We start from the raw sequence: 13,180 nt of genomic DNA, 5'->3' as shown, positions 1-13,180 counted from the left end.
ATATGGTTGGCGAATGTGGGAACAGGCTGCTGAACTAAATGGGTATTTGATCTGATGAAGCAAGACTCTTCTTATCATTCCTCCTCAAAGGGGGAATTGGACAAATTAATGGAGGCCATGACAGCTGTGCTCTGCCTCCACGGTTGCTGGGGACCACAGAAGGGGAGAGTGTTATTGTGCTCGGCTCCTGATTGCCAGTTTCCCACAGCCATCTAGTTGGCTGCTATGAGAATAGGATGCTGAGCTAGGTGGGCCAACTGGCCTGATCCAGTCCAGATCAAAGCACGGCTTCAGAAGAGGAAGGAGGTTAATAATAATAATAATTAATAATTTTATTATTTATACCCCGCCCATCTAGCTGGGTTTCCCCAGCTCCACTCTCATCACTTTCAAGGGAGCTGGAGCCATACCTTCTGTAAGGGAGGTTTTAATCAACTCCCTGATCACAAGAGAGAAAGAGAAAGAACACTTGTAGTAAGCCACACCTCTGAAAGAACCTTGTCCACATCCTCAGGAAATGAGGGAAATTCATCAGAGCAGCTGAATGCTTCTGATGATAAGAAATCAAGGACACTTTAGATATAGGCGCTGTAGTCAAAGGCACGCATATGATGTGAGTACTTTTATCCATGAAATACATCACAGGGTACAACCACAGAATTGTTCTGTACGGTTTCCATGTGACATTTTCATGCATCTTAAAGTATGTGGCCGCAAGCATTTTTTTAAAGTGAAGCAAGGGAAATAGTTCTTTGGTAGCCCTTTCGGCAGGTCAAAAGGAAATATTGATGTTCTCTGTGGGACACCCCTATTGCCTTTATAATGGGTTTTTCTGGCACTGCAGCAACCTCTCACTGTTTATGCTGACTCCAGGAGAGGCAGGCAGTGCACGTTTAAGTGACAGTATTAGAAGAAGCAGAGGACCACAATAACAGCCCACACTGATTTTATTTTATTTTTTTAAAAAACCACCACTTTCTACCTGGTGCTGAACTGTGCCGTTCTTATGGGCCTCTAAATCATTAATCATTAACACAGAGAGCTGGATCCATTACTACTTTCTTCCTCCTCTCCTTGTAAGCCACCTGCATCCACAAAACTGCATAATACGAAGGGCTCTACTTGTCTATCTACTGAGACTTGTTTTCTGTGTCAGTTGAAATGGATTGGCAGCAGCTTGCCACTGGAAACTGAGCCAGAGTAAAATGCTTAGCAGAGTAACAGATTAAAACACTGACATCTGCACCTCCCCAGTGATTCAGGTGAAATCACTCTGAAGATCTGTAATGTGATGCCTCAAGACAGCGGTATTTATACTTGTGTGGCAACAAATGAGCTTGGAACAGCGTCCACTTCGGCTACAATAAAAGTACAAGGTAATGGATTTCTTGCTGGGTTTTTTGTATGTTTGCTCAGCCAGAGCTTCCATTGGTTTAAATCATGGTGCAATCAGCTTTTGAAATGTTTGGTTTAATGGTACATGGGCCTGTATACCACTTCAAAATGCAGGTGAGGAATCCACACATGTCAAAACTATCCCTGCCTGTGGAAAGCTGACATGCTAGGCTTTTGCAGACCAGGTTGGTTGTGTATGTGTGTGATATTCAAATGGGTAATTCCTCATTTGCATTTGAAATACTACATGTACTTTGTGTACTACTTTCTACATGGGAAATATTAAGTACATGGGAAATAACCAGTTCTCCCCTCCACATGCCCCCATCACTACAAATTTATCTCTTCCCCTTCTTCATCTCTCTAAACATATGTATACACACACAGTTAAAGTGATATAATCCTAGAGGGTGAACAGCATACTTCCCTCTACCACCCTAAACATGTATATCAGCTCTCATGTGTACTATTATTTGCAAGAAGAACTTAGACAACAAAGTTAATTGCCCACAATGTTGGTATATAGCATGGCCCATTGTCACCAAATGGGTGCTGACTGGTGATACTTGGATTAGATTAATTGCAGGTTTTGTGGGAGCAAAGACTGAGGAATTAGGGCTAAAATTTTGGGAGGAGTGGAGTTAGCGCCCCTTCCCCAACCATTTCCCCACCCCTCCAACCTGCCATTTATCCTGCAGAGTAAAGCATACAAGTACAGGATCTCTGGCAGTCTCTAATAGTTGTGTCCTAATACATGTCCATCAGTTCTGCTGTACCCATGATTGCTCTAGGAAACTTTCCCTGTGTGTGTTTTAATAAACCCTCTTTCACGTGCTTTGCAATGCAACTCTCTCCTGATTTTGCTCCCCTGCCTACACCCCAGGTGTCCCTGCAGCCCCAAATCGCCCTATTGCTCAGGAAAGAAGCTGCACCTCGGTGATTCTTCGCTGGCTGCCTCCATCCAGTACAGGGAACTGCACCATTTCAGGTTACACAGTGGAGTACAGAGAAGAAGGTATATGCTTAAGCATTCCATACTCATAGTACACCTTTGGTCTGCCATTGATTGCAATAGGATGATCCAGGTTGTTGTACGGAGCTGCTAGGCTGAGCTAATAGGCTTCGGTGCCTTTTAATTTGGGGTGTTGCCTATGCTGCCTCTTTCAGCTAGGGTTGTCTGGTGCAACTGGGAGGTTGTGAGCGAGTTAGCAGCAGTGGCTTCGCCATTACCTTTCTCTCCCATCTGCAAGTGGGACAAGTCGTGTCCCATGGCAGGCAGGAGAATACAAGTGAGCAGAACTGGCTCGAGGTTTTTGGGAGCCCTAGTGACCTCTTTCCTCCTCCCTGCCACTACCCACTTGCATACTCTCTCTTTCTCTGCCAGCAATTGAGCAAGCAGTGGCAACTGCTGTTCCTTCCCTTCACTCCCATGGCTTCTTTGCACTGCCTGCTGTGGGCCATGGCAAGAGAAGCAACAGCAGGGCCAGGTTCTTCTGCTGGTCAGCAGTGGGCCTCCAGCTTAACCATGGGCCTCAGAGGATGCAAGTGCAAGTGGAGCAAGGGAGCACCAGTATTACATGGGGTTGCCAGCCTATTTAAGTGAAAGGCGAAACCTATGGACTTGATCTGGCAAGCCTGTTTTCAGTCATCCTGACTCACACAGTCCAGATGTGAAGGGTTCTTCAACTGGTGGTGATCACCACACTGGTCCACACACCTGACAAAGACCAGTGAAAAATGCATGACCAGCATGCTACAGTAAGCTGGGGGAAGGAACCTCAGGCCCATGGACCAAATGTGGCCCTCCAGGCCTTTCTGTCTAGCCCTCAAGACCTCACTGCCCCTGCTTCCTGCCTCTCTCTAGTGTTTTTTGCCTGGCTAGAATGCATTGTTGAACTCTGATAATGCCTCTTGCTTGCCGAGATGGAGGGCAGAGAGGAATGTTTGTATGTGTGTAGAAACTAGCCTGTTGTACATTTTACATTTAATGGTTCTTCCCACTTTTGCCTCTGGCCCTGCCCACCACTGGCATGTGGCTGCCAGAAGATTGCCCAGAAGAGAATGGGTAGTAATTTGAAGCTCTTAACAGCTGGGTCGGAAGTGGTAGAACAGACCATACCGCTCCAGTCCACAGAGGATGAAGAGTATTACTGAATACTTTCCTGTGCAAATTTTATTTATTTATGTATTTATTCAACTCCCTACCGATAGAAAATAAAGTTCTAATGATTTCCCCGTTGCATTAGTTTTCCACTTGGAATGATTTTTTAAATATGGTGTTCAGAAATAATGTCTCTTACCTCTAATCTAATATGGTATAGAACATTCTACAACATCATACTACTGCATGTTTAAATCAGGCAACACAAGAAGACAAAGTGGTTGCTACTTTTCTTAGCTTTTTTTTTTTTTAGCACAGGTGACTTCTAAAAGAATCTGTATTTCTTTTCTTATCAATTAGGGCCGGATTAAAGCTTAGTCTCGGTGGGGTGGGGTGGAGGCGATGAGTCAGTAAGGCACAGCATCCTCCCGTCTCTAAAATCTGTAGTCATGCTTTTTTAAAAAAATGTTCTCTTAATCTCTCTCTGCATAACCCGTAGGCTCACAGGTCTGGCAGCAGTCGGTTGCCTCCACCTTGGACACCTACCTCGTTATTGAAGATCTCACACCTGGATGCCAATATCAGTTCCGAGTCAGCGCCAGCAACCCCTGGGGAATCAGTTTGCCCAGCGAGGCCTCTGAATTTGTGAAACTTCCAGAATACGGTGAGAACATGGTCAAAAAGGGAAGGATACTAATTTTCAGAAGAAATAATATTAGAACTGGTGGGTCAGAGTTCTGCTTCAAAAGCTAAAGTTTGTGTTATTATCAAGCTTCTTGTTGGCATTTTGTAGTCAACTATAGATATCTGAGGGCAACGTATATATGATTGTGTCTTTTCCAATCAGCACACATGTATTTAGATCAGCTGTTTTGTTTTGTTTTGTTTTGTTTTGTTTTCAAGGTGTAATCTTTAGGCTCCGAGTGCACACTCGGTGGCATGCCGTCTCACATGATTTTCTTTCTTTAAACTTCTCCCTTTGTATTACTGATGTGTAATAAATACTATAATTGGCATTGCAACCAACTCTATTTCCCCATCCCTTTGGGTTTCACAGACTCTGCAGCAGATGGAGCCACCGTGACCTGGAAAGAGAACTTTGATTTCGCCTACACAGAACTGAATGAGATTGGAAGGTGAATTATTTCACTAAATGAGATTGGAATCAATTATTTCACTAAAACACACAAGCCAGGTGTTAAAAGTGTTTGTTTTAAGTTATCTGTTAAGGCAGTGGATGCATGATTTATGAATGAATAATGCTTATTATCATTTCTCTCCACAGGGGTCGATTTGCTGTTGTAAAGAAATGTATCCACAAAGCCACCAGGAAGGATGTTGCAGTGAAGTTCATCAATAAAAAAATGAAGAAGGAGGAGCAGGCAGCACACGAGGCAGCCATGTTGCAGCATTTGCAGCATCCTCAGTATATCACTATTCATGATACCTATGAGTCACCTTCCTCCTATATATTAATTTTAGAACTGTAAGTCTCTTGATGGAAGCTAAGCTTCTTGTTTGTTATACTGAGGGAATCCTTCATCTTTGCAATCACACATTTCATGATTGTAATGAAAACAATTTCATTTCCCCATGAAAAGAATATTTCAGATGACTGTGAATGTCAGATTCACACAATCCAGTATGTGCATTGGCCGGGGGGTGGGGTGGGGGGGATAATAAGTCAGTGCAAAATAGCATGCACTTAAATAAAGAGTCCTATACTGTATTTAAAATGAGATAGCCCTTATTACACTGCAATATATAAGTATTTTATTTATTGCTTTTTAAAAATGCCACTTCCATTATAAGGTGCTAGTCGCATGTTTGAAATATTAGCAAGAGTTTGTCGTTATGCTAGATTTCTTTTCACGGTGCATAATTGTTGGCTTTTAGGATGGATGATGGCCGTCTCTTGGACTACTTAATGAATCATGATGAATTGATGGAGGAGAAAGTAGCTTTTTACATAAGAGACACAATGGAAGCCTTACAGTACCTTCACAACTGCCGAGTCGCTCATTTGGATATAAAGGTAGGAAGCTTGTGTATATCTCTATCTATCATGGTGAATTCCAAGCATTCAGTCTGTTCTAAATTCAGGTGAAGAGACAATCTACCTATAATGAAAACATTTAAAAGTACCTGCTTTGTGTCACTAATCTGTCCTTCTTTCAACTACTTCTTTATAGCCATATTTGTGATGAAGGCATCTGGTCCACATTTCAAAAAAACTTCCAAGCAGTTCTGAGAATTCACTTACAGGATGTCACTTTTTCTGTTTTAATATCTTGTCATTAACAAATGACATATAACCAGTGCTTTTTTTCTTTAAAAAAAAAACCTTTAGGGATACTCTCATTTTCACTCAAAAAAATCACCATTTTATAGTTCAAATTGGGAAAAATAAATACAGTAAAGTACAAAACTTCATAAAATGTTTAGGGGTATGCATACCCCTGTGTACCCTCAGAAAAAAAGAACTGCATATAACTCACATACATCTTCAATGTTTTCCCACAAAGATCCCACATGCCAGTTCTTTCCTTCCTTTCGCATAAAAGCTCCTTGTTGAAAAATGTGTAAATGGGGGTGTGGGTGTGGAGGGGGGTGATGAGATCTCATTTCATTTGTCCACATAACTTTGCTTATACCTTGATAGAGATAGTTACAGGTGGGTAGCCGTGTTGGTCTGCCGTAGTCGAAACAAAATAAAAAAATTCCTTCCAGTAGCAGCTTAGAGACCCACTAAGTTTGTTATTGGTATGAGCTTTCGTGTGCATGGACACACGAAAGCTCATACCAATAACAAACTTAGTTGGTCTCTAAGGTGCTAGTGGAAAGAGTTTTTTATTTTGATAGAGATGTAAACATAAAACTAATTTATATGTTGCATACATGAAGCTTAAATCGTCCCTTAGACTGGCTCAGAATGTTGTGGAAGATGGATACTTCAGCAACATACACACATGGATTAAGCAGTGTAGCAGAGGCTTATTCTTGTTTTTTAGTGAAATGGCCTGAGTAACCAGACTGTCCACATGTCTGCACTGCTGCTCAAAACATACACAATGTTGGATTATAGCCATTTTGTTGCCTTTTCTACTTAACTAGGTTTTTTCTCAAACTACTCCTCAGACATGAGCTTATATCTACATAAATCTAAGATGTAAAATATTTTCGGTAAGGTTGTACATGATGCTTGCCATTCACCCACCTCTACCTAGTGAGCATTTGTGGCCTGTACATCTTACAGGCTGGTCTCCTGTAGTGCCTTTTGTTTTAAACATCACTGTACTCCAATGTAGACAAGTTTCAAAATGTCTCTATCCTTCAGCTGGTATCCATTGAAACCTTTCACTCAAGTTTGTGCATTGTGCATGGTGCTTTGCTGGGTGGTCAATCTAATTTTATAATTAAGGCTGCAATCCTCTATACATGAAAGTAAGGCCTATTGAGCACAGTGGAACTTACCTCTGAGCAAATATTCATTGAAATGCTCTGTAAGTACCAAAATGCAAAGCCTCCAAACTAGCTGAGCAAATACTTATGGTACTTCACTTGGGACATATATGTGTGCTGAAGAAGAAGTGCCAGCACACACATTGTTGGTACATTTTTTCCTTAACAGGAAAAGCAAAAGAATGTATGATCTGAAGGACCACAGGAACCACATATACACTGCCTTGGGTTCTGTGGTGGAAGGCAGGCAGGCTATAAATGTGATAAATGTTGGCTTGAACTGATTTATAATACAAAAGCAATGAACAATGGAACCTTTTTTTTATCCTTGCTCTCCACAGCCAGAAAATTTGCTCATTGACTTGCGAATCCCGGTGCCTCGCGTTAAGCTAATAGACCTGGAAGATGCTGTTCAAATCACTGGCCATTACCATGTTCATCATCTGCTTGGAAACCCTGAATTTGCTGCTCCAGAAGTTATCCAAGGTGCTCCTGTTTCACTGGGCACAGATATTTGGAGCCTGGGTGTGCTCACCTATGTCATGCTGAGTGGTGTGTCCCCCTTTCTGGATGAAAGCAGGGAGGAGACTTGCATCAACGTGTGCCGAGTGGACTTCAGCTTTCCCAATGAGTACTTCTGTGATGTAAGCCATGCTGCCAGAGACTTCATCACTGTCATCCTTCAGGAAGACTTCAGGAGGAGGCCAACAGCAGCCACTTGTCTGCAGCACCCTTGGCTGCAGTTTCACAACGGCAGCTATTCCAAAATCCCACTGGATACCTCACGCCTATCCAGCTTCATTGAACGCCGCAAACACCAGTTTGATGTGCGGCCAATTCCCAATGTTAAGAGCTTCATAATGAGCAGGATGAACCCAGGAATATAATGCAATACAAGTACTTTGATTTGACACTGAAGCACCGTGGCGTGTGAAAAGAGAGAAGGTGGAATCTCTCTATGTCTGTGTAAAGTATTCTAGTTGATGTGATGTCAAAGAAAGTGTATGTACTTTTCCAGCAGTTGCATTATCTAACTGGTTAGAACTAGAGGCTTTCAGATGTTGCATATGCAACTCCTCGCGTGGCTTATCTTGCAATGATGAAGTCACGTCAAATACAGAAGAATATTTTAGAAAACTACATCATTTGAAAATGGTAACCAAAACACCATTGCCTTACTTTTGAAAGGCAGCCTTCTAAAAGACCTGGACACACTTGCTGATCTTATTAAACTTTAACTCATGTATTTGAAAGGCAACGGAAAGTAAAGAAATAAAACTAGGCTGACCCTCCACAGTCAGCATTTCCTGAAAACAACAACACTGGACTGGATTTGAGATTTTGCAGAAATAGTTGCTCCTCAAGTCCTAATGAAGCTCTGTTTCACTAAGAGAATTCCACTTGTCTTCAATAAGAATTAACCTTGTGGCAGAATTGTTTTTTATGGCCCTTGTGCTATCATAATGTCAGCTTTGCCTGTAAAGTGACTTAGGTATGCTGCATTGGTCAGGATCATAGTATACCTTTGTCAAAAGTCCTTTGGATTCTCCAGCACTCACATGTTCAAAGCTAACATACTGTAAAGTAGCAATGTGCTGCGGCTGAGATGGTAAATTCACTGGAACAAAAAATGTTTTGATGAAGCACAATGAGACATTTTTTAAAACTAAATTTTTATAGCTCTTGTACAGACTTTTTTGTGAAACCTGTGTGTTGAGAAAAGGCTATGTTACAATAATTACTGTTATCTGTAAACTAGATGTCAAAGACTTTTTCTATTGCAGAATGTTTGTTGAATTCTCATATAGTCTGTAAAATGAAAAGGAACCTTATTCCTTTTTTGGTTTTAAAAGTTGAGCAGTTGTGAAATCAATCCAAAGTTGGCCAAAGTGTGGTAAACATAGTGGGTCCATCCTTACAATTATTGCTTCAAAATTAGTCTTGATGTGTGAGACTGGTAGTTTACTGCATATTTGTACACATGCATCTCTCTTCCTAGCTCCAGAATCCTAACTTCTATGCTAGCATATTTGTTCCATCCCAAACTCTGGTGTTAAATAACAATTCAAAAAAGACTATTAATATTAAAAGTCATTGTAATGGTCCATTATTGTGAACTAAACACGCCACTAACTTAATAGCCCCTTATAAATCATTAAAGTAATTTCAAACTTAGAAGCTTTTGAATAATAGTTCCAAATTGCAGTTATCTCAAATTAATATTGTAAGAACTAGTCCAGCTTTTTACACCAAGAGGAATTTAGTGCCAAGACAGTGACTGACCATATCCTAATCATTTAGAAATCAATCAGCAATTCATAGTTAACTTTTTCCTCTATCGCACCAACTAATCTTCTATAAACCCTGCAATGTGGCAATGGACCTAGTAATAATCAAAGGCATGGTGAGCTCTCTCATTTTGCCTATTCAGTTGGCATCCATTTGTTGAACACAATATACTAATGGTTCTGGCACATCTTTTAGTCACTTGTGTCCTAAGTAGCTGTCAGGATTAGGCAACCTGGTAGCTAAGTGACAAGGGTTCTGTAGCCTCTCAGTGGCACCTGACATATTATATTTACCTGGAGTATTTTACCGTTTTCTCCTTTCTCTTGCTCACAACCCCAAACAGATCAAATCAGGAGCTGTAAATGTTCTTACTACAGTGAGAGTAATAAGAAAGGTGGTGAACACACTGATGTCTGGTGAACCAAGAAACAAGCCAACAAATCAGTACAGAAAAGGAGAAAGGTACTTGACTTAGATTTTCTGGCTAGAAAATGTGGTTCAACAAAACAGAGGGCCTTTCCATAGGGAAAGAAGCTGATGTCCTTTAACTTTTCAATGAAGTGTTTTTTCCTGCTATTTTTTAATCAAGAGGTTTGTTATACTATGATCATCCAACCCACTGTTATAATAAGGAATGTGGGGATAGGATCAACTCTTGAGGTTCCTTTTAGTTGCTACAATTTCCTCAAGGCACTGACAATCATCCAGAGGCGGAGCATATCAGCTCAGGTATAAACAACGGCCAAGATCCAGCCCAAGGTACCCATGGCGGAATCCCACTGTAATCAATGGAAGATATTAGTCACAAGTAGTCCCAGTAGCTTCAGTGTGACCTAGGCTAGCTACAATCCTATGCATACTTAATGGAAAGCTAGTTCCGCTGAACACAGTGGGTACTTCCTTCTGAGCACGGGCAGCCCAAAACATGTTGATGTCAGGTGCAAAGGGACAAGATGGTGTCTTTCCCCATTCTATGTACAAAAGCCAAGGAGACTTTAGCTCTGCTGATGGGTCGGCATCCTCCACTGCACCTGAGTGCCATGAGCTAGTTCAGGGATGCATTACAGGCCATGCGACACAAACAGCTCTATCTGTTTCCAGGCTTTCAGCATCTGCGCAAGGGCTTCTTCACGTTGCACGATAACAATTGAGCCAGCGCTGCTTCTGAATAAACATACGTAACATAGTGAGACCAGACTGCATGTCATGGATCACTTCACTGGAACCAAGGCCAACCTCAGTAAAGCATAACAACTTTTAGATACGATAAAAGAAATAGATGTGGATATTTGCCACATCTCCTTGTTCTTTCCAGCTGCAGTAGCCGCATCAAAAATGCCTACCTACTTTCTACTTCTACATATACGTGGAAGAGTGACTGTCAAAATGTGTACGTACTTTTAGTTCTTTTATTTGTGATTCTGGGGAAATGCAAAAGAGATTACTTAAGCATCCTTGAAGAACAAACCTGTATGGTACATTAAAATCCCTATGGAATAATCCCCTATGGGGGGAAAAATACCTGAATCTGTGGCAAGCAAATAGGCAGGATTTAAGACAAGGACTGACTGCTGTTTTATCATGAAGTCTTGAGAGTTGTTTTCTCAGGCATAAAGCAGTTTTTGCTTCAAAGGGCTTTGTAATGTGAATGTAAAATCTACACTGAACCAGAATATCATGGATGTCTTATCTTCTGCAGCAACATCAATAACATCCAAGAGGCTCAAAGGTCATTTAGGCATTATGTGTGACAAGTCCTGGCATCTTGCTTTTAATCTTTTGTAACAAAGCAACTTAAGACTGGCTGCATATCTCTGTGTTCATGTGTGCCCTTCATCCTCTGCTGATTTTGTTGGATATGTCATCTGCAGCCAGTAGTTGTATGCAACAAAGTGTGACTAGCCACGGTTCGGGACCATTGGATTGTAACTAGGAATTACTATACACAACTTAGTTCTCAGATGAATACCTGTGTGCCATTGCATGGACGAAATCTTTCCTATCCATTTGTAGAAGAAAATCCTCCACAGGGCTCTGGTTTCTCCCCAAAGCTGATTGTTTATGGACTGACACATCAGAAAATGGTGCTTTCCTAAGAGAATAAATGTCAGATCCCTTTTTTTTGGCTCCCCAAGCTGGTTATACAATTACTGTCCAATATCAAACTGCTTCTAGAATCGTTATACTAGTGACTGTTAACATGCCAGGATTCTGTAATTTCTCAGCTTATACTCTGAAGCTAGTAGTAACAAACATCTGTTCTACTTAAGCCATATCTTATCCTTATGCTCTCTTTTTCAGTGCTGGTGCTTTTGCATCTTTCTGTCAAACCACTGAGTCTGCTTTTGCTAGCATGTCACTTCAACAGTATACTACTGAAAATAAGGTCAGATATGTAAAGGGCACAGCAGACTACTAAAAATACACTTTTAAAAATATTTGCAACAATCATTTCTGTGGTGGTGGTAGGGATTGTATTAAGAGCTTAAAATATTTCAAGGTGCAAATGAATTCCACAGCCTTAATCATTTTCAGTCTTTTGCTGGTCTGCCTTAAGTGTTATCTCATTATTTTATTATTGATTCTGTTTTGTATGCATATGTGTTTTCTAAAACATTTTGTAAATATTTTATTTATACTTCTGATTCTTCATGTGTAATGTTGTAAAGTGATTTCCTGCTGTCACATGTTCTTACTCTTCTGCAGTATATATAAATATATATGTTATCTACAGATGATAAAATCTACATTTTAGGCTATTGCCTTCCTTATAAATACAATATACAAAAGATTCAAGTATGGGATTTTTATTTTTTAATATAAAAGCAATTCTGCTGATAAAATCCATTAAGACGGATATTATAAAGACAAGCTTTTATTTTGATTTATATGGCACTGTATAGTATGGGGAGAGAACACAGAAGAAATTGTGAGAGCTGCCTGCCATGTAAAGGCATTAGATACAACTGAAAAGGGGGGTGGTGCTGAATGAAAATCCGTTATCTATACTATTTTTCTTCCCTTAAAAATAAGATTTATGATTTCTGACATATGTGCTTTAAGACTGTAATATGAACCTTGAAATAATGAGAATTGATTAGCTCTACTGTGTTCGGGCAAATTTGATTTTGACATTGCTAACACTACCTTTTAAAAAAATACAAAATTTGCTACATGACGCACACCAAAACTGTTAATTTCCACTGGTCTTTGTTGATCAGGTTACTCACTGCTAAAGGTGGTAGTTTTAGCAAAGCCTAAAGATTAAACGTCCACAACAGAGGACGTCCTTAATGTGAGCAATGCCTGAGTTCTTACGAAGCGAGTAAACCCGAACGTGCTATAAGACCCTGAAGGCGGTTATTGGTTCCCAGGGCGGTGCGGCTGAAAATAAATAAATAAAAATAAGTTAACTGAACTAACCAATTGCGTCAGATAACTCGGTTCTGCCCCCTTCCCCAATAATTCCTGGCTATGGCCATGCTCCCAGGTCCTTATCTGCACAAAAGTTCGAAACACATCTCAATCGGGAAAACCTGTAGTCCTTTCTTTAAAAAGTTCTCCATCCCTGAGAAGCCCGAAGCTTCTCTTTCAAAATGGACCCTATTCAGTATTCTTCCGACGCAGATGTTGCTTCCCGTGTCGTCGTCGTCCCTCCATCCATCCTAGTGCTGCACTCCGAGGGATTTTTCCTTTGGCGATGGAGTTTTTATTCGGCTTTTGGACGCACAGGCGGCTCCCCCACTGCGAGTGCATGGCCCTCTTCTCCTACTCCCCTAAATTAAATTTACTCACCGGTTTCCCCTCAAACGTTCCAAGGCATGGGCGTAGCTAAGGGGGGCAGCTGCCTCCCTAGATCAAGTAAAACAATAGAAATAACAAACTGACCAATAACGTCGGTCCTAACCCCCCCCCCCACATTAATCCTGTCTA

At 40.9% G+C, this 13,180-nt stretch overlaps 1 protein-coding gene across 21 annotated transcripts in view; it reads left to right on the top strand.

The window, feature by feature from the left end:
* The window catches only part of KALRN (kalirin RhoGEF kinase), a 492,139-nt gene extending 480,103 nt beyond the window's left edge, over positions 1-12,036 (top strand). For all 21 annotated transcript variants that reach the window (XM_083404304.1, XM_083404303.1, XM_083404302.1 and 18 more), the window contains 7 exons: positions 1,255-1,376; positions 2,279-2,410; positions 3,996-4,160; positions 4,554-4,632; positions 4,782-4,982; positions 5,393-5,531; positions 7,300-12,036. In XM_083404304.1, coding sequence (XP_083260430.1) covers positions 1,255-1,376; positions 2,279-2,410; positions 3,996-4,160; positions 4,554-4,632; positions 4,782-4,982; positions 5,393-5,531; positions 7,300-7,845 — 1,384 coding nt within the window. In that variant the 3' untranslated portion in view covers positions 7,846-12,036. The remainder of the gene's footprint in view (positions 1-1,254; positions 1,377-2,278; positions 2,411-3,995; positions 4,161-4,553; positions 4,633-4,781; positions 4,983-5,392; positions 5,532-7,299) is intronic.
* Positions 12,037-13,180: the final 1,144 nt, after the last annotated feature.

Source organism: Podarcis tiliguerta (assembly GCF_965153285.1).
Source record: "Podarcis tiliguerta genome assembly, chromosome: 1".
Lineage (NCBI taxonomy): Eukaryota > Metazoa > Chordata > Lepidosauria > Squamata > Lacertidae > Podarcis > Podarcis tiliguerta.
Note: the sequence above shows the minus strand (reverse complement) of the source record. Positions and strands in the feature narration are given on the sequence as shown.